The following is a 24,561-nucleotide window of genomic DNA, read 5'->3' on the forward strand; positions in this document are numbered from 1 at the left end:
AACTTTTTCTTAATGCTGCCTAAATTACTGGGAGTTGTCTGTCCTCTGTTAAATTCCAAAGATACCCATCAAATCCTGTCTGCTTGGAATCCTTAGCATTTAAGAACTTGTATCCTGAAATTACTCCCAAATTTAAAAAATACACTAAAATAAAACAAGTAATGGTGAAAATTGCAATTTTTCTTGTTCAAACCAAAAAACTGTATGAACCAAGGTTCATCTTGTTTTTAGTTTTGCCATCACCACAAAAGCTATTTTCTCTAACACATGGAAACTAGAAGGGATTTTAAAATAAAGGTAACTAAATTTTGTTTTATTCAATAGAGCTTTTGAGGAAAAATAAAAGGATGGTTTTTCCCTGCACACCCAATAAACATTGAATCATTTGTGTGTGTTAAATATGATACATTTAGAAATGCAAACCTTTCCACTGTTACAGTGAAAATTTTTTTCCAACTACTCCCTCCTGAGGAGTCTACATTCTATTTTAAAAGAAATTCCAACATGATCAAATCCCTTGACATGTCATAGGAGCAAAGCATTACGATTTCAGTGAGACTTGTGTTTATGATGCTGTCAGCTGTTACCATGAATGATGACTACCACACATCTAACTCCAACACTGGAGAGTGTCAGAGAGAGCCTGACATGTTCTTATTGGTGAAAGAACTGTTTTCACTATCATCAACTGTCTGAATGCTGAGTGCCTCCCGCCCTGGCCACTGCCCTATACCTTGCAAGGTGTTTACAAGTGAAGTAAGAACCTTGTTGAAGGCACCCTGTGAATATAATGACCCTAAGTGCACTCAGGAACTGAGCAAATGAGATAGAAACATGGCATTTTTTATACTACTTACCTGCTTTCTGATTATTCTTCATGCTTCTCAGCTTTGCCAGACCCCTGATGACTTTGTGGCTGTCACTTCTCCAGGACATATCATGATTGGAGGTTTATTCCCCATTCACGAAAAAATGATGTTCTCAGAAGACCACCCCAGAAGGCCACAAATCGAGAAATGCATTGGGTGAGTAAAGCCCCCAAAACACATTTAGATATCAAGATTATGCCATGATATTAAGTGTATTAATATCTACATTAGTTTAATAAAATTTGAGCACATAGGTATACATATGTATGTGTATGTATTCACTTGCATGTGGTTAGTCTTGCATTCATCAGCACTATGTGTAATCCAACAACCTTCAAGTGCAGAGGTAACGGATGTCTCTCATTAATGTTTTTTTGGACTGTGCCTTTAAAAAGTAATTCTTGGGCCGGGGATTTAGCTCAGTGGTTTTGCCACCTGCTGCGCAAGTGCAATGACCCGAGTTCGATCCCCGGTACCAAAAAAAGGAATTCCTGAACTCACTTGAGAAGACACTGTAACCTGCTCTTTACTCCATTCAAACATAGTTCAGTATATTTGTATTTCTGTCACCCACAACATGTACTGTTTTAAATATAGATCTATTATTTAACACTTAATTTAAAATAGGCTACATTTACATTTTTTCTCAAAGTTTGGGTCAATGCCATATTCATCTCATACTTGAAATAATCTAATGCTTTGGTGATAAAATTATGACCCTTCTCTATTCAAAACTTCCTTCCTGACGTGGACACTGTCATGAAGCTTAATCACAGAAGAGAAGTTAGCACAGTGTAGTGTGGACAAGTGATGCTGCGGGAGGGAGTTTCAAATGCATTTTCCTTAAGAGGAGGGGATGTTTAACTCTAATTTCAGTTCCAGTGCAAACATAGGCAAATCACTTGAGCCCTTTGACTTCTCCAGACCTCTGAGGACACAGGCAGCCTTAGCTTCAGTTACTCTGACAATGTGGTTCCCAGGCTTCCTTCTAATTCTAAAATTCTGATTCTGACCTGACATAAATTTAATCTTCTCTTTTCTCCTACCTTTTCTATTTTCTTCATCAAAAAGTATTTACCAAGCCTTCTAAAAATACTTTCAGATAAAAGGCAATCTATAACACGGAGTCCCTTGCTGGCCTCCCCAGATGCTGGGCACTGGGAGCTATTGTCATCGGAATCTTTGATCAGAGGAGCCCCGGGAGGTCACACAGAACAGTGGTGGGAATTTTTGGAGCACGACATTGGTACCCAGTGGCTGCAGGTTTGAGGACTATAGCTGTAGGCCAACAACAAGTGGAAAACAGTCATTTGACCCCAAACAGATTTCTCCTGAGGAAAAAGAAAAATTACTGAATTGAAAATCTTTTTCCTTATTGTCAGTCATCAAGAGAAATAGTTTTCATTCAGCATTAAACCACTACTTACTAAGTGAAGTGCCCACATTACCCCCTGTTCTAGGCACCGGGGACATCCTGGTAAATATATCAAACAAAATTATTCTGACTGTAATAGAGCTTACACGTGAGGGACTCTGCCAACATTGTGCAATTTAAATATTAAGGAATATAAGTTTACTATTTCTCTCTTCTTTATTTTTAATATATTAGTGCCTGTGAATTTTTAAAATACTGAGTTTCCATGTAGTGTTTTCATACATGCACATATAATGTTTCTGTCATATCCACCTGATTATCTCCCCTTTTACTTCCCTATCCTGTCGCCTTTTCTTTTCCTCTTATCTAATAATGGTCTCCTCTACTTCCATGTGTTTTTTTAGATTTCTACAGTATTAGGGAGAACACAGGGTACTTGACTTTCTGCGTCTGGCTCATTTCAGTTAACGTGATGTTCTCCAGTGCATCCACTTGTTTGCAAATGACACAATTCATTCTCTTCCATGGTTAAATAATACTGCAAATTATTTTTTTGGCTCCTGTCAAGCATCGGATGGCTACAGTTGTGTGATTTGTTTCTGTATCCTCTATTCTATTGGCCTGAGTCCACTTTTAGGCCAGTACTATCCTGCTTTTGTTGCCACTGTTTTGTAGTATAATTTGAAATCAGGCTTTGTGATGCCTGCAGGCTTTCTCTTTCTGCTTAGAATAGCTTTGGCTATGCGGAGGCTTTTTGTTTCCATATGAATTTTAGGGATTTTTTTTCTAGTTCTGTGGAGAATGTCGTTAGAATTTTGATGGGGATTGTAGTGAACGTACAGATCACTTTTGGTAATATGGTCATTTTAACAATATTAATCTTGTCAGTCTGTGAACATGGGAGATTCTTCTATCTTCAATTTCTTTTTTTCTTTCTTTCTTTCTTTTTCTTTTTTGTACCAGGGATCTAACTCTGATCCTTGTGCTTGCGAGGCAGGTGGCAGAACCACTGAGCTAAATCCCCCGCCCGCTTCTCTATTTCTGCCTCGGAGTTCTGTAATTACTGTAGAGATCTTTATTTTCTTGGTGAGATTGACTCTTAGATTTTTTTTTTTAATTCTTGAAGCTATTGTGAATGGAATTGTTTTGCTGACTTCCTTATTAACTAGTTCATTATTCATATAGAAAAGCTGTTGATATTTTTAAATGTTGCATTTGTATCCTATATCTTTTTTAAAAATAAAAATTATAATACTAATCTTTTAAACCTCATGTTCAGACAGTCCTCAATGACAAGTAGTAATTCTTAAGTAATGTAGCATAACTTAATGAACTACTAGAAAACTTCAAGCCTTCAAAACGCCTACCAGTGTATCCCTCTTTCTTCATGTGGAAAAGCATTTGTTGAACTTGTATTATGTATTAGGCACTATTTATAATCTTTTGCATACAATAACTGATGTAATAACAGAAAATCAATATGAAGCAACTCAGGGATCTGGGATGATCACAGGTAGAGAAGTACTTTGGAAGTGTCCTCTAAATATGGAAAGTGCTGTCTCTGTATTAAACCAGTGCACTTGCTAGAAGCCTGTTGGACTTTTACGCAGGTACTATTTAAGTGGAATTTTTAAGTGTCTTATTTATCTAGTTTCCAACCACAATAAATTGAAATCAGAAAACTGAAAATGGGATTTGAGTCTAAGATAATGGTAATAAAATACTCACAACAAATTACAAAAAACCCCCCAAATCAGACATATCTCATACTGCAAAATACTAAAATGAATATTTAAAACTGATGCAGATTCAAGAAAGGATTAAATTCTGCACTGTTGCCTCCATTTAAGAACTGTGGTGTCTGGTATTATCCTTCTTAAAAGTTTCCATGAAAACTCACTTTCAAAGAAAGTTTAGATCCTTCAAGATATAGACTTCATTTATCCAAAAATTATCTGATATAAGGCAGAAATATAAATAAAATATCACCATATCTATAGAAGTTATGTTTTACATTTGAAAACACTTATTTCTCAACAGCTTTGAAATATCAGTCTTTCTTCAAACTCTTGCCATGATACACAGCATTGAAATGATCAATAATTCCACATTATTATCTGGAATCAAATTGGGGTACGAAATTTATGACACTTGTACAGAAGTCACAGCAGCCATGGCAGCTACACTGAGGTTGCTTTCTACACTCGGCTCCTCCAGAGGCTCTCTGGAGTTTCAGTGTGACTATTCCAGCTACATACCAAGAGTTAAGGCTGTCATAGGTGCTGGCTACTCAGAAATAACCATGGCTGTCTCCAGGACATTGAACCTACAGCTCATGCCACAGGTGGGTTTTGTTCCATGTCCATTCACTGGTTTGATCATGTTTGTTATGATGAAATGATCAGAAAAAACTGGAGAAACTAGTTAGGGAGTTGCAGTTACATCAGTCAGCTCTAGTTTCTATCGGTTTGAATAAGACGCACATTCTGAGGACCCCGACTTCCTTGTTTCCTTAGCATCAATCAGGTGTGAAAGAAACTGGAGTGGGTGAAGGGTAGCCAGGTTAAGGGACCAGAGAAGTCTTCTCAAGGAGGTGATACTTATCCTCCACTGTGGATAAAAAGAATACCAAGGTGATTCTGTGGAGGTGTAGAGAGTATCTGGCAAAGAAATCACCGAGCACAGAGATGAAAGACTAGCACAAAGGTCTTCGTAGCTGGATTGATTCGAACAGAAAGGAGAAAACTAAAATGCATTTGCGGAGACAAGCAGAAGCTGAGCCGTGCCTCACCTGGTGAGCAGAGGCATTGTTTGTGGTAGGCAGTAAACCCGATTGCTTCTCAGGAATGCAGGGCAGCAATCTGAAACTAAGCAAAACTTTTCTGAAAGATCAAAATGCTGTTATATTAACTATTGCACATTGCTCAGGGTCAGTCCACATTGAGCAGGTCTCCGTGGATTCCGTTTGAGCCCACTTACCTTTGCATGGGGACGCTTTGGAACTCCTGAGTCCGTGCTCTCTAAGCTCAAGGAACATTCATTGTAATTTCTATGACAGAACCAAACAGGAAAGGGAGACCTGCGGGGGACACTGATCTTGCACGAGTGGAAGCCCAGATTTATCATGCAGCCACACAGTGAAGTCGGCACCAGGAGGGCAGCTAGGCTTTGTGAGTGCTAGTGTCCACAGAGTGCTAGTGTCCATTTAAGATTTCTCCTTTAATTTTAACAAGAATCCTATTATTGTACAGGTAAAGAAATAATCAATAACTTTTCCAAATTTATTGGAGTTAGGATTCTAAAATTCTGTCTGGCTCCAAAGCCTATATTATGTCTACCAGACCCCTTCCTTGGCTACTGTTGAGTAGAAAAAAAAAACAAAAACACTTCACTAAGCAAGTTACATCATGCTATTGCAACTGTGGGAGGCAATAATTCCAGTAATTCTCCATAAAATAAAATCACAAAAGCTATAAATCAAGCAAAACTTTTCACACATTAAGTAGGTCTCCCAAAATGCTGATGTATATTCAACTTGATCAGACACTGGAAAACCATACCCCACAGAACAAATGTGGCTCTTTAGCTACTGAGCTGTCAAGCTAAGAAAGGTTCTGATTTATTGAAAGTTTTAACAAGAAAAATACAATAAAGAATGTATAGACTATATGTGAACAACAAAGCTTTGAAACAAAACAAAATATTTTATTTCTGGTCCTTTACAGAAATGTTTATTGACCCCTGGACGGGATGAGTTTACCTAAAGTAAAATTAGCAAAGTTGTGGATTAAACAAGATTTTTCATGTCCTTAATCCCAAATGCATTATGTTTACATTTTGTCTATATTTACCCCTAAATTTTAAAATATCTATTATTGGTCATGGCCCAAGGTTTAAGCTGGATGTAGATGTATATAGTTGCATAAATGGAGGTATAAAACAGACCCTGTACTATACACAATACGATTAGAGAGCACTGATCCTGAACCATGCTTTGGTGGTAAGTGGGTTAGCTATTTGTACAGTGGGAACTCATGCAAAGGGCAAGATAGAAGGAACCACAAAATTTAGGAAAAATGTATGGAAACTCATGGAAATCAAAGGGAGGACAACCTACTATAAACAATCACCTTGACCTTACCAACACCATAACTAAAAGATTCTGTCCACTTCTAGGTGAGTTATGAATCAACTGCAGAAATCCTAAGTGACAAAATTCGTTTTCCTTCATTTTTACGGACTGTGCCCAGTGACTTCCATCAAACTAAAGCAATGGCCCAACTAATTCAAAAATCTGGATGGAACTGGATTGGTGTCATAACCACAGATGATGACTATGGACGACTGGCTCTGGATGCATTTGCAGTTCAGGCTGCAGCAAATAAAGTGTGCATAGCTTTCAAGGAGGTTCTCCCAGCTTTCCTCACTGATAAGACCATCGAAATCAGGATCAATGAGACACTTGAAAAAATCATTACAGAAGCCCAGGTTAATGTCATTGTGGTATTTCTGAGGAAATTCCATGTTTTCAATCTCTTCAACAAAGCCATTGAAAGGAATATAAATAAGATGTGGATTGCTAGTGATAATTGGTCAACTGCTACCAAGATTATCACCATTCCCAACGTTAAAAAGATTGGCAAAGTTGTGGGATTTGCCTTTAGAAGAGGGAATATGTCCTCTTTCTATTCCTTTCTTCAAACTCTCCATATGTATCCCAGTGACAACAAGCTCTTCTATGAATACGCCATGCTTTCTTCTGCCTGTGAACAGGTCAAAGACAGTGATTTGAGTCAATGCATTTCTAACCATTCTCATGAGATGTTGACATACGAGGGCCACAAGGCTGTAGGAAGGAACTTGCTCTTGAGGAATGACTTCCTCTGGCGTTACGCGGAGCCAGGACTCCTTCGCAGTGTTCAGCTTGCCGTGTTTGCACTTGCTTACGCTATCCGGGATCTGTGCCAAGATCGAGACTGTCGGAACCCCAATGCCTTTCAACCATGGGAGGTACTAACTGGCCGACATAGTCTAGAAAATGCCATCATTTCTCTGAGTAACTTCCTTGCTTTGTTTTGCAAAGATTTATATTCGCTGCTTTTACTCTTGTTCCTTCTATAAAGAGAAATGGTCTGCGTTTGAGTAGCCTGTGCCGTCATCACGGTCCTTTTTTCTTAAAGACAACAGGTATCTTTTACCCTCACCTCCTACTCTGACCAACCAATGTTTTGTACTTTTGTTTCCCAAGAATATTCTGGTAATCATTCTGTCTTATTTAAATACATGAATTTTCAATCTCTCATATAAATGATCTCTTTTAACATTTTTAATCACAGGAACTAGATCCTTTTTGTTGTTGCTAAATATAGTAGAGTATACCTTTTCTGAAATACTTCGGACTCGAAGTGTTTCAAATTTTCAATTTTTTCAGATTTGGAATATTTGCATATATATGATGAGATATCTCGGGAATGGAATCCAAGTCTAAATGCAAAATTCATTTATGTTTGTATATGACTTGCACATTGGGCAAAGGCAATTTTATATGATGTTTTCAGTACACCTGTGTTATGACTATGAGCTTAGATATGGAATTTTGCACTGTGATATTATATGGGCAGTCACTAAGTTTCAGATTTTGAAGCATTTTGGATTTCAGACTTTTGAATTAGGAGTGCTCAACATATATTATGGGTGAGAAACCTAAAGCTAGGAAGAACCCTAAATAAGACCCTAGTTTGAATATTCGGATGCTAGACCCTTTGCTCTTCGCTGTATCACCAGTGGTTTAAAACCCTGGCACTTCAGTTAGACTCTGGTGTCTAAAGAATTCTGCCTGGAGCTCTAGACATCGTCAAAGGAATGTTGTTGGTCTGGTCATGATTTTACAAGTTTAAGTGAACCACCAACTCTGTATAAAAACTGATTCTCTGTCTTCTCTTTGATTATATGGAGAAATTTACAGTTTAATGTGATTCTATTTGTGTTTTCCTTAATTTTTAGGTTTTTTTATGTGTTTGTGATACATAATAATTTCATTGATCTTGGGGAATTGTTACATATACATTTCACATCATATGTTGGTCAATTTTTTTAATGCTCATGAACAAGGGATTTAAAAATAAATTGCTTCTTTTAGTAATAATACATTTTACTCATTAGAAAGAAATTTCCCAATAATGTATAGTTGAAAGTCACACTTGTATATCTTAAGGCAGAATCATATTATAAAAAGTATGTATTTTAGTTTCCAATAGAAAAGAAAATAACAGAATAAGACAAAACTCTTCTTATCATATAAATGGATGTCCAGAACAATTAATTTCCACTCTTATCATTCTTTCTTTTTCTTTTTTTTATTGGTTTGGGGATTGGACCCAGAGCCTTGCGCATGCTAAACTTGTGCTCTACCCACTGAACCACCTCAACCCTTGTGTGTTTGCTTTAATCACACATAGATATAAGCTCCAGGTCTGAGGTACCCAGCTTACATTTGAGTGAATCATGTATTTCAAGCTATTCATTTTTAATTGACACATAATTATTGTACATATCTGTGGAGTTTTTATTGTTTACTTTTAAAACTATTTTCACCATTGTAAATGCAAAGCCTAAAGTATAATGAAGAGGTAAAATGAATAATTAGAGTCTTTTTAAAATTTAAACTCTTAAATGATTTATTTATGTGTGTAATGCTTTTTAAATGTATGCTTGAAAACATAAGAAAATGTAAGCATTTTCTTAATAGTATAAAACTTTAATGAGGGGTTGGTGAAAACTCTAAGTTATCTTATTTAGTTCACCATTTCCCCCTCTAATCCAAGTTTAGTATGATATTTTCTAAAACATTTCAATAGTTTTGGCCTGGTATATTGCAGAAAAATTTTTTTTAAAGTAGGCTACCCTGAAAAATCCTTACATACAACTCTAGTAGTGAGAGACTGAGAAACAGAAATAGAGTCCAGTTCCAGAGACAGAACAAAGAGGACACAGAGCCCCACGAGGAAAAAGAATACAAATAGCAAAGCTATTTATCTGCTAGAGAGCTGGGAAATTGTTTTAAGCCAAGACTATGTCTCATACATTTTGAGAAAAAGATTTGAGAAAGTTTTTCTCTAAAATGTTTTGTTTAAACACTGGGAGCCTGGGGTCATCCTTTATGATCCCAATAACCCGCTAATCTAGAAGCAACAAACAGACTGAAAAGGAAGACTTGTGGCTTGCTCCTTTGATCATGATGGAAGTAAACCTGTCTGAGCAGGGCCAGATACAGCAGGACAAATACTGCAAACAACTCTTCTCGTGAAGAAATTTTCATAGTCACCAAATTTAAAAGATCAGGAACATTTAGGATCCCTATCGTGGATCCATTCCATTTTGTCCCCCAGCAAAATTCACTTATATCTAAATGACACTTTCTGAGTGAGTTGAGATTCACATAATTTTAAAGGGTTTAGTTTTATAAAATACACTTTGGCTCTCTATTTGGTGGTATTGTGAGCAGTGTTGGCTCTCTATTTGGTGGTATTGTGAGCAGTGTTTGTAGACAGCACAGTCACACTTATTTACTTTAACACACTTTTAATGATCTGTCGATACGTGTGAGGATACCACTTTCTTGTTGTGACTAGTGATTCGGGTCTTTTTTTCTTTCTCTTTCTGATGATATATAAGATAGGAAATGATATTTGTGGGACAATGTTGAACAGACCTGGTTATTTAGCAAATGTTTGCTGGGTGTCTCAGTGCTCCAGGCACTGTGGTGAATACTGAAGATATCATGGAGAAGAAAATGACTCCTGGGCCAGGGATGTAGCTCAGTGGCACTGCACCTGCCTCGCAAGCGCAAGGTCCTGAGTTTGATCCCCGATACCAAAAAACAAAACAAAACAAAAATACTCCTTCATTTCAGGAGTCATCTGTCTAGTGTGGTGTGCAGGCAAGTGATTATGGAGCCGATCATGAAGTGGCATGGTGCATGACCATGTTTCATATGAACCCAAGATGGCAGAAGAGGACATAACTGAGCCTGCTTCTCCAATATTGGCAATTCAGAGAACACTAGAAAACGTGATGTCTGTGGTGAATGTGATAGAAGGGTAGGAGGACAGAAATGGTCAGCAAATGCTGAGAAAATGGTGCCATGGGACTGAAGTATCACATGGAAACTGTAAGCAAAAGAGACTGGAGGAGTTTGTAAAGGACATGTTGACAGCAACTTGTCAGTTAAGCCATTTCAAAGTTTGATGTGCATTTGGATCACCTGGAAATCTTAGGCAGGTGTTAATTTTCTAGTTGCATGATGGGACCTGAAAATCTCATTTCTAACAATTTCCCATGTAATGCTCTTACAGCTAATATAGGAACCATCATTTAAATAGGAAGATTACAAACCTGAGGTTTAACATTTGGACATTAGAGAGCAAAAAGGAGCCAATTAAATATTTTTAGGCAAGATATTGATGTGATTTGTTCTCCATTGAAGAAATCGCATTTCAGCTGCAGTGAATTGATTAGAGGAATACAAGATTGTAAGGAGGAAGACCAATATGGTGATCCAGACATAGGATAAGAATGCTTTGTTCTACAGATGTAATGGGAAGGATGGAGAGACATACACCAATGTATTTAAGAGGATGGGTGAAGAACATTTAGGGGTAGATTGGATAGAAAAGATTACAGAGTGCAGAATAGGTGTCACAAATGATTCCCAATGTGGGCAACCAGTGTCATTTGTTGACATAGAAACATGGAGAAAAGTGAGGAGAAGAAATATTAAGCATTCTGTTTGGAGATGCTGAGATCGAAAATGTTATGAGAGATGCATGTGTAGCCATGGTAGTTGCACATTAGTGTAGAAGGCAGGGATGACATGAGAGTGATTGAGCATGGATAAAGACAACAGTAACTGATAATTTAAGCCACAGCATTCTAAGTACCCATATATCTCACCTCTCACCCAGGTAGGGCTCCTGTTCTTTACACGCTGTCTTATGTATGTGGTAAGAGGAAGTGTTACTGGCGACCACTTCTTACAGCAGTTTAGAGGTGGAAGAGGCTGCCAAAATACAGGTCTGTCCCGTCGTCATTTGCATAGTTAGGCTTCGTTCAGTGGGCTTTCTTCTACACCAGAGAAAATTCCACAAAGAAAAAGACATAGTCAGGACACCATTCCGAAATTCTGCAACATGAATTCATGCAGGTGCTTGGATTTTAATTTCCTAGGATGGAGTAGCTCCCACCCATAGAAACAAACTTGGCAAAACTTTGGCAAATGAGACTAGAACTCAAGTGGAACTCATTACTGCTGGATGGTTAAGAGTTCCCCCAACCAGTGACACAGAATCGTCCTTTTTCTCATTTTAAGTGATATATTTCTGATAAGTCAGTGTGGTGATTGGGATCGTGGATGCACTCAGAAAGTTTATGTTCAGTGCTTGTTTTCATTTTCATTTTGTACAGTTACTTGATGTGCTGAAAAATGTAACATTCACTGATGGAAGGAATTCTTTTCATTTCAACACCCATGGAGACTTGAACACTGGATATGATGTTGTGCTGTGGAAAGAGACCAACGGCCAGATGACTGCCACCAAGATGGCAGAATATGACTTACAGGATGATGTCTTTGTCCTTGAAAGTGAAGAAACAAAAAAGGAATTCAGGAAACTTAAGGTAATTTTGTTGTAGGCTGCATTGTAGCATTGGAATCAATTGGTGTCTCACCTGCAAAAGTCCTTGAACCTACCAGGACTTCCTCAATCGTCTGTTATGGCTTGTGTTTAGCTTTCCCCCAAAAGCCTCATGCAGTCATAGGTGGAGCTTTTTCAGAGGTGGCTGGATCCTAGAGTGTGTGATGCTGGAATTGACTCATGGTACAATGCTAGGATCAAGGGTGGTAAAATTAAGGCTGTGAATGCTACACCCCTAAGTAGCCTGGATAAGATGTAAGGGACAGAAAGAGCCGTGGTTGTCTCCTGTTGCTTCGTTACCTTCTGCCTGCCATGGACTGTTTTGCCTCTGCAATACCTTGTCTGCCATGCCACCCTGTTTCGGAGACAGCTGATTATTGGACTGAATCCTCTACAAATTGTGACCCAAATAAACTTTTCCTTCTTTAACTTTGGGTGTTGAGTATTTTGTCTCAGCAATGAGAAACTAGCTAAGACAGAATTTGGTACCAGGGAAGTGGGGTCGTTGCTGTTCCTGACGATGTGGTTCAGGAGCCTTTGGAGCTGGCTTGTGAGAAGGGGAACTTAGGAGATGTGGAGATGCTGCCTGAAAAAGCAGAGCTGCAATGCCTGAGGCTGTACTGGATGGGAAATTCTGGTCAGAGCTCAGAAGACCAGAATGCTGATAGAAATTCTGCTGGTAAAGGCCAGGCTCAGGAGGTATCTGCTGGGAAGAAGGGCTGCACTGGCTGCTGGACTCCAGACCATGTGCGTTACGCCTTGGCAAAAGTTTGTCTGCAATTTGCTCCTGTCCAGAGACTGCCTGAGACTGAGATTAAGGGCTGTGGACTAATTAATCTGGCAGAAGAAATTTCAAGCCAGTCTAATGTCAAAGCAGTGGCATGGCTAGCCAGTTTTATATTGAGAATCAAGAGCAAAGAGCCCAGCAGATTTACAGCATTTTGAGTTTCGAGTTTGGCCAGAAAGGAAGCTCCAGTAAGGCTGTGTACTGCAAAGATAGAGCAGAGGAGATCTTTATTGCTGAAAAGGAGCAGGAGACTAGAAAAGATGGCCTGAGGGCATCACAAGAAGCAGCAAAACTCTACCCTTTACAGCCTCAAAATTGCAAAAGTGAAAGACTGCTTTGAGAAGAGAGCCCCAGAGCACCATGTTCCAGAATGGCAGTGGCTTAGGGAAGTTGTACCTTGAGATTTTCTTCAGAGGCCCTGGGCCTCCATAGCCAAGAGAGGAGGAAGCCCGCCTGCTGCTCCAGCTGGCAGCAGACCTTGGTGTCACCCACATGGTGCTGGTTTTAGGTGCATGCAGAATGCAGGAGTCGTGGGGTCAGGAAGGCTTCCACCCAGAATTCAGAAGAAGGCCTGGGAGGCCAGGCAGTGTGCTCCTGAGAGGGCCGTGTGTGAAGCTGTGAGTGTGAAGCCAAAGGGGCAGTGGAGACCCCAGAAGTTTGAAGGAGCCACGAACATGGATTGTCTGAGGAAAGCTACAAGGAGTGAGCAAAGCCATCCAAAGAAAGAGTACATGGGAGCCCCAGTCAGCAGAAGGGCCATAGGGCCAGAGCCAACAAGCCCTTTGGAGTTCATGACTTGCCACAGATTTCTGGGGATGCGAAAGAGGAACTGTGGGCTTTAACATTTTCCTTCCTGGATTTTAGTCTTGCTTTGTTCCCACTCCTTGCTATCCCCAATTGTAACGTCTACAATGGAAATGTCTATCTTGTGCCATTGAATGTTGGAAGTGTTTAACATCCAATAGTCAATTTGAATTTCTCCAAAACAGAGCTCCTAATATTCCCTTCCAAAGCTACTCCTGCACAGTAATTGGAAATTCTCCGTCTTAGCTCTTCATGAAGAAGTAAAGCTGCTGGGTTCCTTGCTCCCTGTGTCACACTCCATATTCGATGAAAGTTTGGCTTTCAAAATGTATCTGTGTGTGGTGTCATGTCTGTAATTCCAGCACTGGGCAGGCTGAGGCAGGAGGATTGCCATGAGTTGGAGGGCAGCCTTGACTACATAGTGAGTTCAGAGCCAGCCTGAAGTACATAGTGAGACCCTGTCTCAAAAATGCTAAAACCAAGGGCCGGCGATTTAGCTTGGTGGCCCGAGTCTGCCTCAGAAGCACAAGGTCCTGAGTTTGATCCCCGGTACCAAAAAAAAAACCTAAAACCAACTGAACAACAACAAAAACAAAAAAGGTATCTAGAAGCCGACCACCTTTCACGCCTATTCGAGCTGCTATCTGGGTGACTGTGGCAAGATCCCACCCTCCATCTCCACCTGGCCCTGCAGTCAGCCAGGCTGCCCTGCACGACACCATGCTCTGCTAAGCACCCGTCCATGCAGCCAGACTTTCTTTAAAAGCCCCACACTACCTGTCGTCCCCCCGCCCCCCTTCACCTCTGCATCCCTCACCTGCAACCCCTCCTCCTGTGCTTCCCTCTCCAAGAGGAGGGATTTGTTCCTGCCATTTCTTTGTCTGTCATAATTTTCTCTGATATCTGTGTGGTTAATTTCTTGCTTTTTTTCTGTATTTTTTGAAATGTTGTCTTCCCAGGGAGGCTTTTCCTGGACACCCTATTTAAAATTGCAGTGACTGATTGGGTGCGCCAGTCAGGGATAGGGTGAGGGTCTTGGGTGCTCATTCTTCTAGTCACTGTTTCATCTTCATTTTTCTTATTGTTGTTTTGTTTATTGTCAACCTTTTGAGCTAGAATTGAAGGACTATGAAAGGATGATTTCTCTGTTTTATTCCCTGACAGGGCTCCAACAATTAGAACAATGCCTGGCATATAATAATCACTGAACACATTTGGTGGGTGGAAAAGTGGTTATAGTAGTGCTGTAAACCATTTTATTTAAAGGTATGTTCCTTGTTAGAAGTTTCAGTGAAGCAAGATGCTTTTTCCCTAGAAGACAGAAATATAGCCACACTTCTGTGTTCTCAACTTCCCTTCATATTCTTCATGATCATTATCATTGTTCTCAAAAGCACATTATGAACCCAGCCCCTGCTAAACACTGTAACTCACACTGGGCCTTTTAAATATTCTAACTTACTTACTGAGTACAGAGCGGATTTTTCTTATTTTCGCAAAAAGCACCGTTTTTAATCGTTACCACATTTAATCTCTAGACTTTATCAAAGACGTACTTTGAGGGAGCGATGGCAGGATGCAGGGACTGAGATTTTTATGACTAACTGGAGAGGGCAGACATGAAGATGGGGAAAGTCTTCCTTTCTGATGGAGACAGCCACAAATATTTCAAGAATATAATAAAAATGAATAATATCTGAGATCATGTGGTCAGATTTCAAGATCTGCTTGCTAATTGGGAGGTTAGTTAGGGCATCCACATTGCTGGTCCAAAACATCAGATGGCCCTCCATCTCCCGATACCTGCTTCGCTCACGCCCAAGACCTCAGAAGATCCCCCACGGTCTCTTGAGGTGCTGGGGGAGAAAGTGCTGGGCTGTGGGAAGTAAGATTGCTCTTTTTGTCCCCCTTGATGCCCGACTGCGTCTGACAGTTAAATCCTTTGTGTCTGCTGGGCAGGAGGAGAATAAATACCCCAGATTAGACATTTGCCTGGGTAATCCTCTAGGCAGATCTACTTTCTGCTAAAACCCAGATCAGAAATAATTGAGTTGAAAAACAGAAAGTCAAAAAATTAAAAAAAAAAGAAAGCCAGTGCTTGTGGCTACAGGGCAGCAACACTTGACTGTTTCTCTGTTCCTCCCAGGTCTTCATCTTCCAGAGGAAACAGTGGTTGACCTAACACTTTGTGTTCCAGACTCAGCAGCAGCTGTTCAGAGAATCCTGAGAAAAGCTTCACTAACCACTCTGTTTTGACTTCCCAGGGTAAACGTGAAATCATAACACAGATTAATTCACAGGATGTACCATGACAGAGGGACTGGAAAATGATGATGCAGCCTAATTCTTGTGAAAGAAGTATTAGCTGGATCAGAAGCAGAGAATCCCACAAAAGCAGAATGCTGCCTGCATCATGATATGCAGAACTGTGACTCAAATTTTCAGTATTTTAGGTTGTCTTTTTAACTAACACTAACAGATTTTTGGTTTTGCTTGTTTTGTGTTTTTGTCGTACTGAGGATTGAGCTACATCCTAATCCTTTTTTTTTTTTTTTAATTTGGAGACAATTTCATTAAGTTGCTCAGGCTGGGCTTGAACTAATAATCCTCCTGCTTCAGCCTCCCAAAGTGCTAGGGTTATAAACCTAAAATACTCCTTTTTTAAAAAATTTATTTTAGAGTGAGGCTGGATAGGCTTCTTAGATCATATGATAAGAAATTTCTTCTGAAGAATATGTTTATAATTTACTATTTTCTTATTTGACAAAATTCTTTATTCAGCATAGAATTGGAAATTTCCAAATCCTTACTTCTTTACTACTATACATTTCTCTTTCTGCAGAGGAACAGCCTGATGGAAATAATGGCCATCATTTCTTACAGACATCATTGATGTGACAAAAACTACATACTTTCTAAAACAGTTTCTCCATCTGAAGCATTTTACATATTTTAAGCTTGTTCATATCTCAGGAGGGCAGAAAGTACCTTGGTAGTACTAAAAATGATCAAAATATTATTTATTAAATACATCTTTCAATCAAAGATAATTAAGATACTTTAAAAAATCTTTTTGGAATTTCTTTTCACTTTCAATGCAGCAAATTCTATCTAAATGTTCCAAGGAATGCAGCCCAGGACAAATGAAGACGAGCACAAGAAGCCAACATACCTGCTGCTATGACTGTGTGAGCTGCCCCGAAAATCAGTACAGCAATCAGACAGGTAATTGCAGGCATGACAGCATGAATGGGCACATAAATTATTCCCTTGGGCCTATTTTTCTTTTCATAAATCTTATTTTTATTTACTTTTTCATCTAAAAAGAATTTTAAAAGCTTCCTATGTTCTGCTAGGTAAAATTCCTATGAAATTTCATTTTATTTTGGAATTTCCCATATTATATCATTTGATATATGATCAATAAATAATATAGACATGAAAGGAATTTCACTTCCAGTGAAAAAGTCATTGCTTCACACATATTTCCTCCTCAGCAACTCCTAAAACAAAGCAAGTTTTCCCCCAACTTTTGTTGGTATGCCCATCCTTTGTAACTGTGGCTCAAGAAGTACAAATAAGTAAATGCTGAATTGGCTAAACTGACACAGTAGAAACCCAGAGGTTCCCAGCCAAGAAGCAGGTGTGCCTATCCCGGAGAGCTTAATGTTCCTACCAAGAGGCAAAGGTTGCACCTGAGAAAAAAGGGACGTCTGTAAGACAAGTGGACCCGGTATTAGTGGAGATGAGATGCTAGTAAACAACTGTTTGCCCACCTTATCTTTATCAGTTTGGCAAGATCAGAGCAAAATACACAAAAAGTATAGGGTTGAGGTCAGCAGCCTTAGAAGCCCTAAGAGGAACTATTGGCGCCTTCTTTGGAGCAAAGCCCACTTGAAAGCATCATGTTTCTTCATTGATTGCCACAGCCCTGTTCCTCTTCTGTGAAAACTAAATCTCAGAGCCAGAATGCTCCTAAATGGATATTTGTTCTTCTTACTGGCTTCAAGGGGAGAAGTACAGCAATGGAATATCCCAGTGTTCATGTTTTGTCAACACCTTTAAGATGCCACGCACTCTAACTCTAGAGGAACTGTGCTGCATAAACAATTAGGGAACTGGGAGAAATTTTTTGGCAACACAGTGCCTTAGCAGCTATCCTCCAAGTAGAAAAAAACACATTGATTTCCCATAAAAAGATACCGAAGTCTTTCTAGGTCCAATCTGTATTGCATCTTTGGATGACCAGGGCAAGTGCAGACGAGGAGGACTCTGCGGAGGAAAACTCAGGAATGAGTGCATCCTGGAAGCTCATCATCTCTCCACATCTCTCACTCATGGCTGTCTGCGGGGCAAGACCCTAAATGTCCACTGAGTGAATGAAAGGGCAGGTAATAGCAGCCGGGGGTAAAAAGAAAACACAGAAGAATACTTGCAGGGAAACAGGTGTTGGAAAGAGAAGGATGTTGGGAAGGTCATAAAGTTTATGGATAAAACCACAACCTTGCTTCGGGGCTAACACAGAAGAGAACGTGGACATTCTAAAAAGTTGAATGAGCCTTTTGACTTTTGCCCCATGTAGTCAGATGATGTCCCGAGAGAGGCCTTTCAGAAGCATCAGGATCCATCATCGGTGGTGGGAATGGGGAGCAAATGCAGCCCGACTCCCAGAGATCACATGCTGCCCTGCAGGTGGGACTTGCACAAACATTGCTCTGGTTTGTCACTGACAGTGTAAAAGGCTCAAGTATGCTAACCCTAACCCTGGGAAACAAATAAACTTCAGTTCTTCATCAGCTGTCCTGATAGGATTATCTTGTGTCATCTCACTTTTGGAAAGGAACTTCCAGCTTTTAAGGCAACCCAGCTATGTTACTTCTGCTTTGCAAAGAATTGCAGCCTCATTCTTAATAGCAGCTCCAGGCAAGCGTGCAGCCTGGAGGAGAAGCACATTGAGGGTCTATTCTGTGCAGCATTCTGAATGTGGCACCCTTGGGGTTGGTAGGGTTGGAAAGGGGATCAGAAAGTTCAACGCACTTGTTCAAGATTACAGGACTCAAGGCCCTGAGCTCAATCCCCAGTATCAAAAAAAAGAGTACAGGACTCACGGGTGGTAGAGAAAAGACAGGAATTGGGGCGATATTTGATTCCAAATCACGCATTCCCATCAGAGGGCCTGAACTGCCATCTGTAACAGAAAGTGTATAAGCTGCTAGTGTCTATCCTGAAATGTAAATGTCCTAAAGGCTCATGGCACAGCTGGCTTTTTGTCTCTTTTTTCTTTTCCCCTCGCCCTCTTTACTCACCTTTGCTGTTTCACTCTCTCTTTCTCTGAGTTCTGTGATGCTTTAATAAGAAACTGCTGTTATAATTACCTGTATCTGTTTTATGGTTGGGATGAGTGCCCTGGAAGCTTCATTTGTGGTATTGTGGGCAATTGCCTGGTTTAATTGTTTGCAAGGTTGCTGACTCTCTTTTGTCCTTTAGACATGGATCACTGCCTCCTGTGCAACAGTGAAACTCACTGGGCCCCTGTGAGGAGCACCACGTGTTTTGAGAAGGAGGTAGAGTTCCTCAACTGGGGCGATGCCTTGGCTGTCCTACTAGTGGCCTTCTCCCTTCTGGGAATCGCCTTTGTCCTGGCCATTGGCATAATATTTACACGAAACCTGAACACACCTGTTGTGAAATCTTCCGGGGGATTACTGCTCAGCTACGTGATCCTCCTCTGCCATTTCCTCAACTTCGTCAGCACTGGCTTCTTCATCGGAGAACCACAAGACTTCGCATGTAAAACCAGGCAGATGATATTTGGCGTGAGCTTTACTCTGTGCATCTCCTGCATTTTGATGAAGTCCCTGAAAATTCTGCTGGCGTTCAGCTTTGACCCCAAGTTGCGGAACTCCCTGAAGTGTCTCTATAAACCGGTCCCCATCATCATCACGTGCACTGGAATCCAGGTCCTCATCTGCACCCTCTGGCTCACCTTCGCAGCTCCTGTGGTGGAGGAGAATGTGTCCTTGCCCAGGGTCATCATCCTGGAATGCCACGAGGGGTCTGTGCTGGCACTTGGTACCATGCTGGGCTACATTGCAGTCCTGGCCTTCTTTGGCTTCATATTTGCTTTCAAAGGCAGGAAGTTACCTGAGAATTACAACGAAGCCAAATTCATAACCTTTGGCCTGCTCATCTGCTTCATAGCATGGGCCACTTTCATCCCTGTCTATGCTACCACATTTGGCAAGTATCTGCCTGCTGTGGAGATCATTGTCATCTTAATATCCAACTATGGGATCCTGTGTTGCACATTCTTCCCCAAATGCTATGTCATTCTTTGCAAACAAGAGACTAACACAAAGTCAGCCTTTCTCCAGTTAGTTTACAGCTACTCTTCACACAGTGCTGACAGCCTCACTGTGAGTCACACTTCCCTGGACTCGACCAACAGCAGCATCTTGGTGACCCATGCCAGCCCTGGTGGCAAGTGTGCAGCCTGGAGGAGAAGCAAAGACCTTCAGGCACAAGCCCTTGCACACTTATGCAGAGAAAATGCTGCAAAAATGTCTAAAACTTGGCTTCAGAAGAGAAGTTCAAGTATATGAGCGAGCCCTTAGGAGATGGCACTCTCCAGAGTGCAGTGTTGGCAGGGACTTGGTCCTAAGCTATGCAGTTGGTCTCCCAGCAAATTCATCTCATGTACCTCTTCTCTGCAGCCACCTTCACCAGACTGTGATTGAATATTCACTCTGTCCAGCCACCTGTTCATGAAGTAAAGAGAGCCTCCATTCTGAAATTCCCTTCATGCTTACCACTACCGTCAGTCTCTACCTCAGCCCTCCTTCCTCTTAGGCACGCTTACATCCAAAGTTAACCCATAATGCATCACCCTCACTCTCCACTTCTCAAACCTCTGCATGGCTCCTCTTCTCTTAAGCACCTTTACCCACCCATTCCACTGGCCACTGAGTGGCCCAAGCAGTGAACCATTCTTGACCTTAAGAGCTCAAATTCTAGCGGGGGAGAATCACATCATTCTTCAGCATGGGGTGTCTACCATTATAATGTTATAGGACACTTAGCCCCCCTGTGGAAAGGAAGGTTCAGGAGAAGGCTAAACGATGGGTGTGACGTTTAGGAGGATCCCTGGGAGATGCGTAGGAGCTAGCTCCTCACAGTACAAAAAGTTGTTCTAGATGACCAGGAGAAGCAGCAACAAAAGGGCAACAGGAAGGGGTTTCCAGGGCTGTAGTCCCTTGGCATTCCTGGAGAGGAGCCTGCCTGGTATGCATGTGTAAGTGGTGAGGGTCCTTGCTAAGGAGCTTGGGTCTTTATCTGTGGGAGCGGGTGGCCTCAAGGTGGAAGGCAGCACAAAGCTGGAGGCTGGGATCTCCTTAGGAAAGGGTTAGGCTGCGTCCCAGGGGCTTAGAAGAGAGAATATGAGCAGGTAGCCAAGCTCTAGAAGGGGTGGCCATTTATTTAAAGTGCTTGCTGGAGGGTGAGTTATTGAGAGGTGATATGAAACGCAGAAGGAAGAACTGGTTTCTTTATATTGGAATATAAGGTGACATGTTGGGTTTGAGGTGGCTACAGTGATTCCAAGGTGTACCAAATGTTGCTATGGACACAAGACTGTGCTCAGAGGGCCAGGGCTGGTAACAAGGGTTTGGATATAATGTTCACATCTCTCCTTTTCTTTTGAAACAGATAAACATGCAAATTAGCTTTCTCCCCAACCCTGACTTTCTTTTTAGGTACTGCGACTTGTCTTTCTTTTAGAATTGAATGTGTAAAGGAATAATGTGATAAGTGGCATTTGGTTAGGTGTTAGTGACCTGTTGGTTCTGAGGCCACTGAAGTCTGCTGTCTACTGGACCACCTGTTGAAGTAGTTCAAAGAACAGTCATCATGACTCCGTCTCAAATTTAATTACAGTCTTAGGTGCTCATCTCCCTTGCATCCTAATGGCATTTAGTCTTAATTCTTCCCTATATAAATGCCTCAGTTCCCTTCATGAGTTCAGATGAGCCAGAATTCTCCAGTACCCTGACCATTCAGTGTCTCCTTTGCTGGTTTGTCTTCCTTAACCTCTCCCTACCGTGGGGCGTTCTGCAGAGCTCTAAGTTTTGCCAGCGTCTCTCTTCTCTCAGCTACCGTCTCATGCAGTGTAACCCACCTCCACGTCTGCATTTGACCCAGGTAACTCCCCAGACCACATCTCCAGCCCGGGACCCTCCAGACAGCCCGCCCACCTGGCCCCTACGTCCACTCACCCTGAATGGAACCATTTCTCTTTGCTCCTCCTCCTCAGGGAGCTGCTCACCTTTGGCTGACTGGGACCTGGGACTCACTCGCAACGCCCTCGCTTTCTTCACCCTTCTACACCTTTAATTTCTCATATTGTTTTACTTTGTGATTCTTCCAAAACTATCATGATCCCCTCTTTCATCCCATTCGTAACCTGGGCCTTTGTCACCTCTTTCATGCATTGTTACAACAGTCTCCTAATTTAACTCTGGTCTCAAATATTTTACTCTAAACAAAGAGCAGTTCTTAATAAACTTTCTATTTACTTCCGCTGGACCTGTTTTCATAGGGGGAAGAACTCTTCCTGCTACTCAGTTATTTTAAAAACTTGCAAGAAGCCAGCTCCTTATGCTGATGCCCAAGCTTTTCGAGCCCAGCTCCAGCTGCTCACCCTTCGGCTCCACGCTTTGCTCTTCAGAAAGGGCGAGCTGCGAGCAATCACCCCGCACTGTGCTGCACTTGAGCCAGAGCTTCCGAGTCCTCCCACCCTGCGTCCTCCCCAGACTCTTCAGCTGACCCAAGGACTTCCTCTTCTGTAAAGTCTGTCTCCCTGCGTTTGTGATGGCACTCATTACACCTCATTGCATTCATCTGTGTTCCTCTTAATTTGCTCAGCTAACACTGAATTGAGCACCTATACATACAAAGTCTGTGTCTGTGCACAAGGAATATTAAAGAAAAGAAAAGGTAAAAAGAGCTGGAGTGTGTCAGTGCCAGGACTCTGGGTGCAGCCCTAGTACTGCAGGGGAGGATTGCTAAGGGGAGAAAATATTTGGACCCACATGAGAATATTAATAAATGGCTACTATGTTTGTGATTTCACCAACTCTGTTGATATGAAAACAGTTTCTCCTATTGACAAGAGGGCAAAGTTGCAGGAAAGCTTCCAGATCCTAGAGCATAGTCACACAAAACAAAACTCCCAGTTCTGTTGTGCCAATAGAGTAACAAAAGAAACATTGTTTCATAAGAGTCCAGAAGAAACCAATGCCACTCAGTGTAAGAAATTACATTCTGACCTTTTTGAAGCCAAAACTACGTTCTTGCCATCAGGTAAAGCATAGCAAGTAAGAGAATGACTATTTTAAATTTTCTTTTAAGTTTTGAAACTCTTAAATTCAATTGGATATAATAAATTAAGTGATTATTTTTACTCATTGTGGAATAAAGGGTTTTAAATAGTAAAATAAAAACAATCCAAAAGAACACACAAAGTAGTACCCATGACTCCACCCAACAGGACCCTCCAGTACAAAGTATCCAACACTTTACAGATTGTCTTGGTAAAGTACAAATCAGGATTCAGAGATTTTGCAAAGGTTAAGACACACTGATTTAGAGGAAAACATTGAGCATTCAGTGTCATATTACTCATATAATATCCCCTTCCTTTCCCACAGAGAAACACACAGTGAAATACTTTATTGTTAGAATTCAGGGTGGGGGATAACATACCTTGTACCCACAGACTTTATTGTAGGATGACATCAAAAGCTCCTCAGCTCAAGTTGTAAGAGTTTTAAGAGCAAAGTCCAAGTGTGGTTGTCAACTATGTACCCTGAGTTTAATAAATGTTGAATGAGCAACTCACATTGCCATGAATCTCCTTAAAATCCTGATTAACACGGTAATGCAATGACTTTTTTCCAAGCTTTCTCTTGATATTAGAGTCTCCACATAAGATTTCCAGATAGCTAAAGTAGAAAACAATTAATTGCACAAACCTAAAATCTCAGGTGAGAAGGTGGGGAATACGAGTCTAGGCACTTTTTAGAAGTGAAGCCTGCAGTGTGACATTAAAAGGAGAGGTGTAGACCTCCTGCTCCATGGCAGCTCTGATGGAATCGGAAGCTGAAGATGGGATGGCAGAGTAGCAAGATAGAAGCAGTCTTGGTCCCCAACACTTGGGGTTTGGCATTCAGCCCTTATTCCTATGCTTAGAGCTTGTTAAGAGCAACAGCCTGGCAAGTTCATGAACAGAAGGCTGAACACAGCCAGCAGATGCACACATATCCAAGAGCTTCTCACAGGGCAATCTCAGTTCTCTGAAATACACTATGCTTCATAACTTCTCTTAATTTTTTGATAACAGTACGTTTTCAGTCAAAATCAGATTATCAGAAAATGAAAATGTTGGACCTAAAAACACATTAACCAAGTATCGTCTCATCTTTACCATTATTTTACATCTGCAAATCTGTGGACTGGATCTAGTTCTTGCTTGTTAGACCCACGGGCATGACTGAAAATGTAGAAACCTAAAGTATTAAATCCAATCTGCAGTTAACCAGTGGGAGGGTGCTGGAGTATTTCTCTTCAAAAGAGCCATCCACTATAAATACACAAATAAATAGAAAACATAGGAACCAAAGTCCATGAATTTCACCTGTAAAACTCATGGAATCCAGAATATTTGAAAAATCACTATGTCCATTCACAATACTAAACTTGGATGAGAGCATCTGATGAGAGACCCCATGCTGATAAGCACCAAGAAAAGTGAGGTGTTGGTCAGTATAATTTGTTATATTTATAATGACTTTGTTTCCAAAAGGATTAGAAATGAATTTCGTAAAAAGAAAATATATTTAATACAATTTTAAATAAATAAAATATTTTTAGGGCCAGGGATTTAGCTCAGTGGTTCTGCCGCTTGCCTTGCAAGCACAAGGACCCAAATTCAATCCCTGGCACCAAAAGCAAGTATATGATTAATATTTATATAATAAT

The 24,561-nt window shown here is 40.8% G+C and overlaps 1 protein-coding gene across 2 annotated transcripts; it reads left to right on the forward strand.

Moving 5' to 3' along the window:
- The first annotated feature begins 593 nt into the window (after positions 1-593).
- On the forward strand, positions 594-23,457 carry Gprc6a (G protein-coupled receptor class C group 6 member A). Of its 2 annotated transcripts, XM_004860170.3 has the most exons (6): positions 594-1,025; positions 4,285-4,588; positions 6,421-7,254; positions 11,707-11,919; positions 16,629-16,752; positions 19,015-23,455. In XM_004860170.3, exons 1-6 carry the CDS (start codon positions 835-837, stop codon positions 20,127-20,129), a joined length of 2,781 nt encoding a protein of 926 aa, XP_004860227.1. In that variant the 5' UTR covers positions 594-834; the 3' UTR covers positions 20,130-23,455. The 2 variants fall into 2 exon arrangements, with proteins under 2 accessions (XP_004860227.1, XP_087046336.1); XM_087190210.1 differs by lacking the exon at positions 4,285-4,588 and having other exon boundaries at positions 842-1,025; positions 19,015-23,457.
- Positions 23,458-24,561: the final 1,104 nt, after the last annotated feature.

This window comes from Heterocephalus glaber, unplaced genomic scaffold (assembly GCF_053883595.1).
Source record: "Heterocephalus glaber isolate CG9 unplaced genomic scaffold, H.glaber_assembly_v1.0 deba00001550, whole genome shotgun sequence".
Classification (NCBI taxonomy): domain Eukaryota; kingdom Metazoa; phylum Chordata; class Mammalia; order Rodentia; family Bathyergidae; genus Heterocephalus; species Heterocephalus glaber.